This window comes from Diceros bicornis, chromosome 7, assembly GCF_020826845.1.
Source record: "Diceros bicornis minor isolate mBicDic1 chromosome 7, mDicBic1.mat.cur, whole genome shotgun sequence".
In the NCBI taxonomy this organism is placed as follows: domain Eukaryota; kingdom Metazoa; phylum Chordata; class Mammalia; order Perissodactyla; family Rhinocerotidae; genus Diceros; species Diceros bicornis.
In genome coordinates this window covers 66,399,972-66,415,499 of record NC_080746.1, presented here as the reverse complement: position 1 = coordinate 66,415,499, position 15,528 = coordinate 66,399,972, and the positions used below count along the sequence as shown (strand labels likewise).

Here is a 15,528-nt window from a genome sequence, read left to right as displayed (position 1 = left end):
AATTGTAGGACACTTGTGATTAATAGACAACTACAGAGGTACTATATTCACTCTGTGGGATAGGTCCAGGACAATAGCAGAGGGAATAATAAAAAAGGATAAGGATGCTGGCAAACGGACATCTGGATTTTCAAGTGATTTATTGGGTAAAAAGATGAGGGAAGAGTAAAAAATAGAGTCCGATGGTGGATCTCTGATGTCTATAGCTAACTCAAATAGGAGGTATTCCTGGAAGCTCTGACATGTGGGGAAACACGACCGGTTCTGTTCTGAAAATCCTACATCCAGGTATTGGAGGTCATTCCAGCATTGGAGATGTACCAAAGGAAATTGGAGGTTCCTTTTTGTTAGAGGCAGGAATTGGAGAGTCACAAAAGGTAAGTGGTAGCTGAAGCAATAAGAAAGGAAAAATGTTTCTTTTCAAGGACTAGGAAAGCTTCAGAGGAAAGAGTGTACAGTGGTCTCCAAGATAAGCCATATGTGTCTTGGTTTAATTTCCAAGTAGCAGAGTTTCCCACCAGAGGGTCTTTGTGTTCTCTGTGAACTGTGCCTGTGATGTTCTCTCCCCTGATCTTTACCTGTTGGTTGTTCATTGCCATTCTATTCTCCACTTAAGTATGTCACCTCCTCAGAGAGGGCCTCCCCGACTCCACAAACAAAGGTGGTCATTCTCCCACATCACAGAGATCCTATGTGTCTCGTTCCATGTTGTGTTTCCCATGTAGAAAGAGCCTGGCACATCGCATGCATTTAGTCAATATGTGTTGAATTAATTCATGACTTCGATAGTCACTTAACCACTCAGTACCTTGCTTTATCTTTTATAAAATCAGAATGAAAATTCCTACCACACAGACTTGTGAGAATTACCCGAGACAGCTCTGTCTAACTGCAGCATATCATTTGGCACATTATAGGTATTAAATAGGTGCTGGTTACCTGGCCTGAACCCTCTTCTATTCTTTGCCCATAACTAGAATGCAAATAGAATATACCAACTCTTCAACTAACAATATATTTATTTTGTTTTTTGTTTTCTGTTTTTAATCTTTATGAATCCTACTGAATAATTTCCAACCAGTGTTTCTCTCTTTCTCTTGCACATTTCTGTATCCACTGGTTCCTTACTACTTTTATTTCCCTTTACCTGTGACAGAAGTTAAAATCAAAATTTTATAGTGTGTCTTCATATCACTTTTATGCCTTTACCTTCTACAATATTGAATGTTTAATGAACAACTGAAATAGAAATATGATTTTCCAAATAAATCTGAGGAATGTGGGTTGATAATATTCAGTTCTGTACTTCAAAGCACACCACATAACAAGTATACCTGCGAGAAGATATCCTGGAAGTTTAGCTAAAAACTCAAAAGTTGACTCAAACACAATGACCAGAATATGCCCTTCTAGAATGAGACAGTACCTTCAAAATCATTTTGACTCCAAGCTAGTTCATTATATTATATCAGGCATCTGGAAAAGAACTATAATGAGAAGCTCTTAAGAACTTAAAAATTATTCATATATATTAAGAACTAAAGATATTATGTATCTCAAGCTCCAATTATTACCATGGATAGGAATCCAGCAGAAGTTATAACATGTTAAATTCATTTATTTGGTCTAGTCGTTGTCACAGTTATCACCTTTGCGGTTGCTTCATGGTGGTTCACTGATGAAAAGAGGATTACATTGAAAGAAAAGTCAAAGATCTTTTAGGAAATTTCACTGCTCTCCCTAAATTTTTTAAATGTTATATTCATTTAAGTGACATAAATGATTGAATTATGTTATTCATTCGATCAATAGTTTATTAAGCACTTCTGAATGCCAGGGTATCATTAGATCACAAAAGGCATTTGCAAAATATGGCATCACAAAATCCAGTGGGTCAGAACAAAACAATTTTATTCATTTTTTTCCCCTTACATGCAGATCCTGATTGGAAAAGAGAGAGATAATGAGTGCTTTTGTGAGTAGAATCCAAGAAGATATTTGGGCCCACTCTATGTCACTTATGCAGATTCTCATACTAGGATCATTCTCACCACTCTGACTCCCGAACTTGACTTCAGTGGGTGCATTTAGCATCCCTTCCTCAGGCTCTCCCATGAAGAGTTGCCTGAAATTTGCACAGGTGTCTTTTATTAAAGTCTAGGTGACATCAATTCACAAGGATCTTTTTACAAACACCCAGAGTCTTAATCTCAAGAACCTCTGCACTTTTGGAGCAAAGTTGCTGTGCCCCCCAGGAGGATGAGCAATCGTACCACAGTGAGCACATTCCTTCTGTGGGGATTTTCCAGTTTCCCAGACCTGCAGAGTCTCCTCTTTGTGGTGATTTTCTTCTCCCACGTGACCATCCTAGCTGCAAATGTGTCCATAATGGTGGCCATCAAGCTCAGTCACAACCTTCACACCCCCATGTACTTTTTCCTCGGTGGCCTGTCCTTTTCAGAAACTTGTACCACTATGGTAATCCTCCCCCGCATGTTAGTGGACTTGCTATCAGAGAGCAAGACCATTGCTCTTTCTGAATGTGCCACACAGATGTTTTTCTTCTTTGGCTTGTCAGGCAATAACTGCTTCATCATGGCTGCCATGTCCTATGACCGCTACACTGCCATTCAAAACCCACTGCATTATGCCATCCAGATGACCCACAAGATCTGCTTTCAGCTGATTTTGGCCTCTTGGGTGGTTGGATTCATGGTTTCTCTGTGTATCATCTTCATTGTATTCAACTTATCTTTCTGTGACTCCAACACCATCCGGCACTTCTTCTGCGACATCTCGCCTGTGGTCTCCCTTGCTTGTGATTACACTTTGTATCATGGAATGGCTATTTTTGTGCTCTCTGCCTTTGTGTTGGTGGGCAGCTTTATTTTAATTACGATTTCCTATGTCTTTATTGGGTCCATAGTTGTGAAGATGCCTTCTGCAAAGGGGAAGTATAAGGCCTTCTCGACTTGCTCCTCCCACCTCATTGTAGTGTGCATCCACTATGGATTTGCTTGCTTTGTTTATTTGAGGCCCAAGGACAGTGACTCATTCTGTGAAGATATGCTGATGGCTGTGACATACACAGTGCTGACACCTCTGCTTAATCCTATAATTTACAGTCTAAGAAACAAAGAAATTCAGATAGCCCTAAGGAAGGTAGTAGACAATGCAAATAGGTTTATCCATCAGATGGTAAATAAAAGAACTCTACACATTAAAAAATTTATAGTTTTCTGATAAATAAAAGTAGAAAAAGGGGAGTACCTCCAATAAAAATCATCACTTTGTGAAAACAATTAAAGTATTATCCAATTACCAGATACATCCTGGCATCACCATTTTTCTAGTACAAACAGGACACATTTTAAAAATATTTTTAAGTATGTGTGCATGCATTTATATGTGTATATATACAAATATGTATTCAGTAAAGGAATCAAAACATGTTTTGAAATGCAGTATTTTCGTGACAGTAGTTGGACAAATCTTTCTGTTTATGGATTGTAGTTTTAGTGTCAATTCCCAGAACTTTTTGACTAGCCCTTTATCTTAAATATTTTCTTCAATTTTTTTCTAAAGTTTGGTAGTTTATAGTTCTACATTTTATATTCAAGTCTATGGTCTATTTTGAGTTAATTCTTGTATGACATGTGAAGCTTAGGTTGAGGTGCTTCTGGATGTCCAATTGCTCCAGCACCATTTTTGAAAAGCCTTCTTTCTATTAGTGGATTGTTTTCACACCTTTTGAAAAAATCAGTTGGGCATCCATATGTGGGTCTTTCTCTGGGTTCTCCAGTCATGTTTATTGTTCTCTGTGTCTTTTCTTCCACCAGTCCACACTGTCCTGATGACTCTAGCTATATAATAAGCCTTAATATCCAGTACAGTGATTCTTCCTACTTTACTCTTCTCTTTCAACGTCATTTTATATATTCTAGGACCTTTCCTCTTTTGTAATGTAAGGATTTAGTGCTGTGAATTTCCTTCTCAATACTGCTTTACCTGAATCTCACATGTTTTCGTATGTTGCCTTTTAAAATTTTCATTGTGTTCTACATATTTTTTTAAATACTGAAGTTCCAAATCTTCTTTTTATCATTACTTTCTTTTTGGAGAACTTCCTTTGCCACGACTTAGAGGTAGATTTGTTGGGAAAAAATTCTCTTAGCTATCTTTCATTGGAAATGTCTTCATTTCTCTTTCATTCTTGAAGGCTATTTTTCCCAGATATAGAACTTACATTTGAAAATTCTTTCTTTTAGTACTTGAAAAATATTGTGCCCATTCCTTCTGGCCTTCGTGATTTCATGAGAACCTTTTTATATATATATTACTTTTTCCAATAAGTAATGGATCCTTTGTCTCTGGGTGCTTTCAATATTTTTCTCTGTTTTTAATTTTTAGAACTTTAATTATGATGTGTCTTGGTATGTATCTCTTTGAGTTTATCCTGTTTGATGTTTGCTGAGCTTCCTAAATCTGTAACTCTATGTCTTTCACCAAATTTGGGAAGTTTGCAGCCATCATTTCTTCAAATACTTACTCAGTCCCCCTTTCTTTCTCCTCTCCTTCTGGGACTCCCCTTTTATGAATGTTAGCTCATTTTTAATGGTCCCACAGACCCTTGTAGCCCTGTTCTTTATTTTTTTCAATCTATTTTATTTTCATTTATGTCAGGTATTTCTATTTATCTTTATTCAGGTTCACTGATTCTATCCTTTATCATCTCCACTCTACTATTGAGCCCATCTAGGCAGTTGTTTTATTTTTTAACTTCAGTGATTATATTTTTCAGTTCTATCATTTGTGCTTGGCTATTTTTTATAACTTCTACTTCTTTGCTGAAATTTTCAGTTTTTTAATTTGTTTTAAGAAAATTAATGCTACCTTATTGATGCATTTGTTTGATAGCTGCTTTAAAATCTTTATCAGATAATTTCAACATCCTATTCATCTTGATGTTGGCATATATTGTCTTTTCTCACGGACATTGTGATTTTTCTGGTTCTTGGTATGACAAGGGATTTTTGATTGTATCCTTGACATTTAAGATATTATATTATGAGACTCTGGATCATATTCAATCATTTTTTAAGAGGAGGTCCCCCTGTTGAGTGTTGCTGCAACCACCAGGTGACTGTGGATGTTCAACTTCCTGCTGAGCACTATTGGCACCACTCCGGCAAAAATAAAATGCTGACTCACACAGCCTCCTTACAGATGAATGAGATGGAAGATCAGCTCCCCCCTCCGCCCTGTTGTCTCCTTCCCACTGTTAGTGTGATACTGACTTGCACTCCTCCTTGTCTCCAAGAAAGCTCACTTCCTTAATGGCCACACTGCTACTACGTTGGGGGAAGTGTAGAGTGGTTCACACTGCTTTGTTGTTACAAGCTGGAGGTGGATGCTCAGCTGGCCAGTGGTGCACTCACAAATAGGGTTAGAGGTGAGGGGAGTGGAGGACCATTAGTCCTGCCTGACACTCCCTCAGTAAGTCTCATTTCTTCCAAATGACAGTGGAGGCTCATTTCCTCTCTGGATCCCACTGACACTATCAGGGAAGGAGAATCAGAGGGTGAGTGGGGTGAAAAATCAGCTCCCTACTTGACCCCACTGAAACCTGGGGATGAGAAGCAGATACAATTTTTCCATTGGTGTTTGTGTGGAATAGGGCAGGTATTGCCAGAGGTTTTCTGTTCTGTTAAGGCCACCCTTTTCCCATTTCTTCAGCTCAGAGGAACAGACTTTTCCTAGAGCTATTTTTGTCTGGGTCTCTTGGCAGTTATCTTCTGCAGCACCCTGTCCAAGATCTATGGAAGCAATAGGGAAACCCAGGGACTCACTGCTATGTGGTTCCTCAGGTCCTGAAGTCCCTAGGAGTCTGCCTTCTTCTTCCTGTCAGAGTCTTCCTATGCTTGTTTGTTATGTCACATCTAAGAGTGTTTTTAGTAATAATAAGGAGGACCTAGAGGAATAGAGCTATTTCAACTTCAATGGAACCACAAGTCTATGCCTTCAAATGTTTAAAGATATTTATCCAGCTTCTGATTTATTTTGTATCAGAAAGTTGGTCTAATACAAAGTAGCCTGACGTATCCAGTTGTAGGAGTCTTTGTACTTAACTTTGAACAGGAAGGGTTGGCTAGAATGGGATGTGTGGGGGACAAATGAAAGTCCTGTAATGGGGAAATATCCTCAAAGAGCCCATCACTCCGCCCCTCCACAGAGAGCATATGCCCTAAAAGAAGTCCAAGTAGTAAGAGGATATTTGTGACCTTGAGCTTTTGCTTAACATTTATGTGCCTCAGTTACATCGTCTGTAAAATATGGGTTGAAAAAAAACTTTATCGGGTTATTCTGAGGATTAATTGGGTCATTACTTGTAAATCACTGGGAACAGTACCTGAGATGCAGGGAGCAATCTAATATTATAGTTCCTATTGCTAATGTTCTGACTACTACTATTACTAACATTGGACTTCTAGATCTTTTAACTCTCCAACCATGCAAATAGATAAGGGAGATATGTGTTCTCAGCAGAGGGTGATTACAAAACTTTTACTAAACTAGGCTAGGATTCTAGTTGCCAATCTGATTGAAACAGTGTTGAGGCAGTGGCATAATTGTGGTGAGCGTGGGTTTACGTAAAGCCTGTCACAGTTGTAGCAGGATGTGATAACAAACATTCCCTTGAATCAGGCTGACATTCAAATAGATTCAAAGGCAGCACAGTCAGTGGTTCATGCCAGAGCAAAAGCTTCCTTCAGCAATCTGTTCCTTTATTAATTTTTCATTCACTCATTTCAAAAATTCATTTATGTTTATTATATTCCAGGAACTGTGAAAATTAGACTCATGGGGAAAGAAGAAAGACGTTGTAGGTGACCATATGAAACTTCCCTCATTTCAAGAAAACAAATCGTGATTCTGTAACTACAAGTGCAGTGAGTATTCCAAAAAAAATATTTAGGGTTCTATGGGGGATAGCATGGGTACTTAATTTGGTCTTGAGCTTCTAGAGGGCATCTGAGAGGATGAGTAACAACATTTAGCGTGGTACCTATAGCATTAGAAGGCATTACCCAGGTGGAGGGAAAAATGCATCCAGGTAGAGGTAGTGCATGTGAGAGGGTCCTGAGACGGCAAAGAAGATGGATTCAACCTACAGTGGGTAGAAAATAGACCAAGAGAACTATTCAGCTATAACATGGGCAATTTTTTTACTACAAAAGGAAGGATGGTTCAGAGAATGCAACCAAAAGCCTAGAAGGAAAAGCCAAGAGCCACAGAGACTTAAGCAGGGAGCAGGACTAGACTGATTGAAAAAAAAAATGGCAACATTTATCTGGTTGGATTTGGAATTTCTATGGGGCAGTGTTGTTATATGACTCCTATATTTCCCTTTTATAAACAGGACTGTTCACTGCAGTTTTTTCACTTCTGTATCAACAGTGTCTAATAGGTGTGCAGGGGTCATATGACTTATCACTTTAGTTTCCAGGTCTTCAAACAAAGAGGGAGTGTATTTGAAAAGTTGTGCCCAAGGAACCTCACCCATGTCTGAACCTGATTTATATCTCATGTTGGTGGACTCATTGCTGATGCTGTAATGGCATGATATTCGGGGGGAACATGAGAGGATATGAATGTATTTTGGCATGTTGTAAATATATAAATAATTGTGGTCATAAGGATTGTGGAAGATTGGAGATGGTTGCAAAGTCTTTCTAAGTCTCTTTAAAAGATACAATCTAACTTCCCTCCCCTATAATATGGTCTAGCTTTAGTGATTTGTTTTACCAATAGGGGACAGTGGAAATGATGTTCTGCATCTCCTGGGGCTGGTCATAGGATACACTGCAGCTTCCATTTTAGTCTCTTGGGACACTTGCTATTGGAGTCCTTAGCCATTGTGTGAGAAATTCAACTACTCTGTTGGTAAGACCATATGGAGAGACTCTAAGACTACATGGAGAAGGACAGGCTTTCAAGCCATCCCTGCAAAGGTGCCAGGCATCCAAGTGAAGCCATCTTTAGACATGCCCAGATGTTTCTGAATATCACTAAGTCACTCCTGTTACTGCTATGTGGAGAAGAAGAAATGCTGAGCCAAACCCTATCTGAATTCCTGAGTTGGAAAATAATGTGATATAATAAAATGGTTTTGTTTTAAGCCATTAAGTTTTGAGAGACTTGTTATGTAGCAATAGATAACATGAACATCACTTTTCCTCAACTAATAAATGACATCCCATTCACAATCACTGAATAATCTAAGCCAAAAGTTTCTGAGGTTTCCTCAACTAATTTTTTTAATTTTTAACCTCTCACACTAATCCATCAGCAAGTCCTTTCTGGTTCTTTAATTAAACTATATCTTGAATAGGTTAATTTCTCTCTAATCACATTGCAGTCACTCTAGTCCAATGCACCAGCACCATCTCAGGTCTTGACTATTAACTTGACTGGTCCCCTGCTCACACTCTTCCCTTTTATAACCAATTTTCCATACAACAACCAGAGTGATCTTTAAAAACATGCTCATGTTAGATTAAACCTATTTTTAAAAATCACTTAATGGCTTTCCATTCCTTTTAGAATAAAATCCAAACACTTTTCCATGGTCTACGAAGCTTCCCATGATGTAACTCTTTTTGAATACCTCTCCCCTCCTGGTTTACCATGGTATCTTCATTTCTTGAGATGATCATGATCTTTGCACTTGTTGTTTTCTCTCTGGCAGCTTTTCCCCACTCTCCATCTCAATGGGTCTTTCTCATCTTTCAACTTTCCACTCATCTGTCACATTCCCCAGTGGCTTTCCTTGTCACTCTCTCTAAGGTAACACCACCCACATCACCGTAGTTACACCATATACATGGTATCAACCCAATTGACTTGTCTCTTCCACAACACTTATCATGTTCTGTATTTGTAATGTGTGTTTATTCCCTAGTGTCTGCCCACTAAAATCTAAACTTCACGTGAACTCTGTTGTAATCATCAACATATCTTCAGTGTTTTCTCAGTTCCCAGAATATAATAAAGGTTCAACAAATATGTTTGAAATGAATGGATGAATGACTATTCCATATCTACCTGTAAAATGACTTCAAGGCCTTGATCAGATATTCCTTACAGACTTTGAGATGACGTCATCAGGAAATTATCAATATTTGAGGCCTCCTCCTCCAACTTCTTCCTGAATTATTCAAAACGTGCATATATAAATATTAACAGCTCTAGAAATTAATGTTTGCCACTGGTTTTTGACTCAAATTAATTCCCAATTAGCAAAGCTCAAATGATTACCTGACATTGAGGGTATAATGCAAAGTGAAATAAGTCAGAGGGAGAAGGTCAAATACCGTATGATTTCCTTCATTAAGTAGTAGATAATAACAACAATAAACAAACACATAGGGACAGAGATTGGATTGGTGGTTACCAGAGAGGAAGGGGGGAGGGAGGAGGGTGAAAGGGATAATTCGGTACATGTGTGTGGTGATGGGTTGTAATTAGTATTTTGGTGGTGAACATGATGTAATCTATGCAGAAATAGAAGTACAATGATGTACACCTGAAACTTTTACAATGTTATAAACCAATGTTACTGCAATAAACAAAAAATTAAAAAAAAATAGATGAAAATACAAAACAGTGTTAAACTCAAAAACAGTAGTGGGAAAAACAGAATAATAAACATTATTTTAACAAAAAAAAAATGATACCTGAGGTAAAATACAGAAGACCTGTGAACACTCTGACCTCTGAGATGTGGGTCCAAAGTGTCCAGAAGGAAGCTAGTTTTTATATTCAGGACTTTAGAGTTCACACAACTGAAGTTCTGAGATGTCATGGAACTCAGGAGGTACCTGGAATCATTACAGGACAATTGGAAATGTTGTTTATCAAAAATTCAATATTACATTGACACCTCGAAAGATGCTCATAGCAAGAGATGATATTGTCTCTTAGCTCCATTATACCAGATGCCTGAAAGAGTGAACACATATATTGCTGAGACCATTCCTGCTTTTAGAACTCTACAAGATCAAATGGAAGCCTGCATACCTAAATAGCCTCACCCTGGGAGATATTTTCATGTGCTATTATGATGGACCGAATAATCATTAATGACTCAATGGGATTCTAGTAATTCTTATTTATATTTCATTCTCCCCAGGTAAAGACAGACTCAATAAAGATTCTAGTATCTTTAGACTCTTATGATCATTTTGCTATGAAGTATCTGTAACCACACACCAGGTAAGCAGTCCCTGACATAATAGAAATATATCTTTGGTCTCTGCCCTCAATTCCTGACACAAAGCTTCTAAAACCCTTGTAATTTTCTGAGTGTTAGCGGTGCAAGGAGCATCTTTTGTTCTAATATTTGGTCTTTGACACTGGTTCCTGACATAGAGCTCCCAAATCCCTTGGAATTTCCCGGCTGATAGGAGCATCTTTTGTTCTAACAAGGGGATTCTTTGAGGGGTCCTGGATAGCTTCAGGAGGGGATCTGGTTACCAAAAAGACCAAACCATGATTAGAAGCCTGGAAATTTCTGCCCCACTTCCTATTCTGCAGGAAGGAGAGAGGGGTTGGAGTTTGAGTTAACATCAATTGTGTTGTTATTATTGTCTTCCAGTCAATTCCCACTTCTAGAGACTCTATGTACAGCAGAGCAAAACCCTGCTCGGACTTTTTGCACCATCCTCTCAACTTTTAGTGCTGTATTAGACAATGCTCCATTGCTATTCATAGGGTTTTCATGGCCAATTTTTTTGGGGGGAGGGAAGTGGGTGGCTAGGTCCTTCTCCCTAGTCTGTCTAAATCTGAAAGCTGTCTACCATAGGTGACCCTGCTGGTATTTGAAATACTGGTGGCATAACTTTCAGCATCACAGCAACACACAGCCGCCACAGTATGACAATTAACAGATGGGTTGTGGGCTCCGTGACTGGAAATGAACCCACGCCATGGTGGTGGGAGTACCAAATCTTAACAACGAGACCACCAGGGCTGGTATCAATCATCTAGCCTCCATAAAAATCCTGAACTATGTAGTGGAGAGCTTGCATGTTGGTGAACACATCCAAGTGCCAGGAGGGTGGTACACTCCAACTTCATAATAAATAAAATAGAATAGAAGCTCCTGCCCTGGGGACCCATCCAGACCTCGTGCTATTTATCTCTGCATCTGGTTGTTTATTTGTATCCTTTATAATATCTTTTATAATAAAGTGGTAAATGTAAGTAAATGTCTCCATGAGTTTTTGTGAGCCATGACAGCAAATTGTCAAACCTGGGAGAGGGTTATGGGAACCCTGGACTTTGTAGCTGAGTTGGACAGAAGTGCAAGTACTCTGGGGACCCATTACTTGTAATTAGTGTCTGAAGTGAGGGCAGTCTTGTGGGACTGAGTCCTTAAACCTGCGAAGTCTGATTCAACCTCCAGGTAGTTAAGGTCACATTGAATTAAAGACTAGGGCATCAAATTGATGTTCAGATATTTAGAAAATACTGGTTTTCCAATTGGTTGTTATGGGGGGAAAACACCACATATTTCATGTCAGAAGTCTTGTGAATAGAGAAACAGTTTTCCTTAATCCATTAATCATTTCACATAGTTTTTTTCAGCTGTATTACCTTTTAATCTTTGCTAGACATTTTCCACTTAAAATTTGCAACAATTTTATAGATATTCTACATTTTTACTTAGCAGTATATTGTAAATAGTTTACATTTCATTATATTTTTTCCTTATATCTCCCAATCCTCACTTCTCTCACCCCACTACACGGAGACAAGGACTTTCATAATCTTAGTCTTGCTTTCAGAAGCTCTAAAAAGTTGTCTCAGTATTTGCTTTGAGTCCAGAGTTCCTGTACTCCAAACAAATCTCTCCTCGCCCTCTCCAGTCTCACGATGATGAAACAAATGAGGGTAGATCATACCCAAGAAATGCTAAAACATTTTTAGTTTTTTTTCTCTTATGGGTTTTAATTTCTTCATAAATCTAGACTGTGGAACTATGATTGTTGTTAACATGTTAATTACAATGTTTAGAATTAAAAGATATCCTTTTTAATTCCTACAAATAAAGACTACATTACGTCAAATGGGACTATCTGTTTTTAAGATGTGCTTAATTATGGATAGACTTCCAGTCAAATCATGTGATTTTAGTGTCCAGAGCTGATTTCCTAAAAGGTAGGAATTAGACCAGTTTTCCCATCCTCGTTCTTTTTTTGGAGTTTTTACAACCTAGACCTTCTTTGAGATAAGGTTGTTCAAAAGAATGATACACAGTAACAGCTCAGGCTTGATGACCCTGTTTAAATCCTCTAGATCAGTAATGATGCTGAAGTCATTAGACCAATAGTGTCGTTACTTCTATAGATTAAGTGAATGGAATCAGAGGACTTGAGTCTTCTTGAGTCCACACCTCTCTGGACAAACTATTGGATCTCCCTAAGACTCAGTACTCTAATCTGTAAATTGAGGTAAATTAAAATACCAGCATCATGGGATTGCTGTGATAATTAAATGGAGAAGCATAGTGGTTTTGGACTCAGACTTTCTAAATTCAAACACTGGTCCCATAATTTTCTAGCCACGTGAATTTGGGCAATCTGCTTAATGTCTCTGTGTCCCAGATGATTTATTTGTAACATAGAAATAATAGTACTACTTCATAGAGTTTTTATGAGGAATAAACCAGTTAATACATGTAATGAACTTAGAATAGGGCCTGACACATGGTAAGTGCAAATTATTGTTTGCTAAATAAATTAAATTTTAAAAAGCGCTTGGCACCTACAGGTGTTCAAAAATAGTGATAATTACTACTATTGTTATACTTATTTCAAGGTCTCTCTCAATTAGTTTACAAGTATATAAAAGTGAGAGTTTGAAGAAGTGTGATGTTAATTTAAGCAATCAATTAGTAGCATTTGATATGTCTTATGTGTGACATTAGAAAACAAAAACTTTATGGGTCGCCTGAAATGCTCTGAATGGATCCTAAGAATATATTCTGACAGTTGCCTTTCTCAGGGCCTCCTTTACATCTCTATTCCTCAGACTGTATATGAGAGGGTTCAACATGGGGATCACCACTGTGTAGAACACAGACACCACCCTGTTCTGGTCAGTTGAGTAGCTGGACTTGGGCATGACATAAATGAAGGTAATAGTTCCATAGTAGAGAGTAACTGCAGTGAGGTGGGATGTGCAGGTGGAGAAGGCCTTGTGTCGCCCTTCAGTGGAGTGCATCTTCAGGATGGTGGTGAGGATGTAGATGTAAGAGAGAGCTACGACAAACACTGTAACCACGATGATGGATCCGGAAGAGATGGAAGGGATAATCTGAATAGTGGAGATATCTGAGTAGGAAAGTTTCAACAAAGGGGAGAAATCACAGAAAAAGTGATCTATTTGATTTGGTCCACAGAAAGACAGACTCCATAAACAACTAGAAAATGTCCACGCATTCACACCTCCACCCAGATAGGAAGCCCCCACCAGAGAACACAGATTCTGGGGGACATGTGGGTAGAGTAGAGCAGGGGAGAGCAGATGGCCACATAGCGATCATAGGCCATGGCAGCCAGCAGGAAGCACTCGGCTGTCCCAAATGTGACCACAAAACAGAGCTGGGCTTCACAGCGAGCAACAGGAAGGTTGATTTCATGTCCAAGGAATCCTACAAGCATTACAGGTGTGACTGATGTGGAACACCCGATGTCCACCAAAGCCAAATGGCTGAGGAAGAGATACATGGGAGTATGAAGGTGGGAACAGCTTCTTATTAGAGTGATTATGCTGATATTGGCAACTAAGGTGACAACATATATTTCTAGAAATGTCACAAAGAAGATGACACAAAGTGTAGGGTCCTTTGTTAAGCCCAAAACGAGGAACTCTGTCACGCTGGTGTGGTTTCCAACCATCTCACTTGTGAATTCTTCCTGTTCAAGAAAATGAGAATACTCATTTGTTTTGTGCTTTCGTTCCACACATTCCCAGTTTTCTTTGACTATTCATCAGACTCATTCACAGTGATTTCTTCCTCTGGCCAGTCTGTAAATAAGGTGCTCTAGAGGATTTTTTTTTTTTTCATCTCTTTCCTGTTGCACAAAAGGAGAATGATTCAACCTCACTCTCTGGGATCTCAGTTATATTCTTTTATTTATCTAATATTTGTTTTAAAACACCTCTCCATCCTTGACCTCTAGACAGATCTCTGTCCCAAGGTCCAGATCTATAGTTTCAACTATCTATTGGAAGTCTCCAGCTGGAAATTCCACAGATACCCCAAACTCAGCCTCCTCCATACTAAACTCACTCTTTTCTTGGACCACTTTTCCTGTATTCTATATCTGTGGAATAACAACACTCTCCACCCAATATCTCCTGTCTGAAACATGGAGTCATCCTAGCCTTCTTCCTCACCTTGTACCACATCTAATAAAATCCTATTGATTCTATCCACAATTTAGCTCCCAATTTTATTTCTTCATCTCCTCACTTCCATTCCTAGTGTCCTTGCTTTAGTCAGAGCCCTGGTCATTTTTCCTCTTTATTTGTTTACTTCCCTGTCTTTGTTCTTATCCCCTTATAATTCACAATACCTCTGCCAAAGTGACCTCTTGCTGAAGTAAAAAGTAGGTGATGCCAATGGGATTCTTTTAAGTCTTTCAGTGCTTTCTCAAGCCTTCAAGATGAAACCTAACCTATAGCACAGCACAGTGCACACTTTCTAATATAGACCCTGCATATGACTTTTTGTTTGTTTCTCAGGATATTTTCATCCAACATGCACTCATCCAACCTTCCTGAACCACTTAGAGTCCCCTCAATGCACTCCACTCTCTTTAGCCTTTGATCCTTTTTCTCCTGCTTGGAGGGCTGCCAACCTCCCACCATCTTTATCCTGGGTGACTTCTACTTATCCTCAGAGATTCATTTCTCTCCAAAGCTTTCTCTGACTTCTAAGGTTTATCAGATGACTTTCCTTTCTGTTGACATCATGCTTTGAAGATGTCTAGATTGCCACTGTTTATACTGGGTTATGGTTTTTGTTGTTGTTTGCTTATTTACGTTTCATTTTCCCCAATTATTAATTACATATTATTCTCAATAACTGTGTGTTTTATCCCTGTATCCAAAATAACTAGTACTTGGGAATCAAATGTGCTGAGGAAAAACTTGTTAACTGAGTGAATGCATGATTAGCCTAATGAATAGGCTGTGGGGAACCAGAGGTGAACATAATTTCAGTTCCCTGTGCAGAGAAACCAGGCGTTGTACAGAAGAAAGACAGCGAAGATATTATTCGTGCATAAGAAGTCTGTAATGATAGTATAAGCAAAGTAATAGCTTATTTCCTTTCTAAATAAACATTATATAACCTTGTTGATGAAAAACAGGAAAACTTGAAAATTCCTCTCAAATCTGACTACTATCACATAAGTCAACTGTTATAAGTTTGGTAATTTCTTTCCAGGAATTTTT

At 38.5% G+C, this 15,528-nt stretch overlaps 1 protein-coding gene and 1 pseudogene across 1 annotated transcript; one reads left to right on the top strand and one right to left on the bottom strand.

The window, feature by feature from the left end:
• Positions 1 to 2,259: 2,259 nt before the first annotated feature.
• Positions 2,260 to 3,243, top strand: LOC131409139 (olfactory receptor 10T2-like). The gene has a single exon (XM_058546297.1). The coding sequence runs from the start codon at positions 2,260 to 2,262 to the stop codon at positions 3,241 to 3,243; it is 984 nt and encodes a 327-aa protein (XP_058402280.1).
• Positions 3,244 to 13,028: 9,785 nt separating this feature from the next.
• LOC131408845 (olfactory receptor 5P1-like) lies at positions 13,029 to 14,119 on the bottom strand (annotated as a pseudogene).
• Positions 14,120 to 15,528: the final 1,409 nt, after the last annotated feature.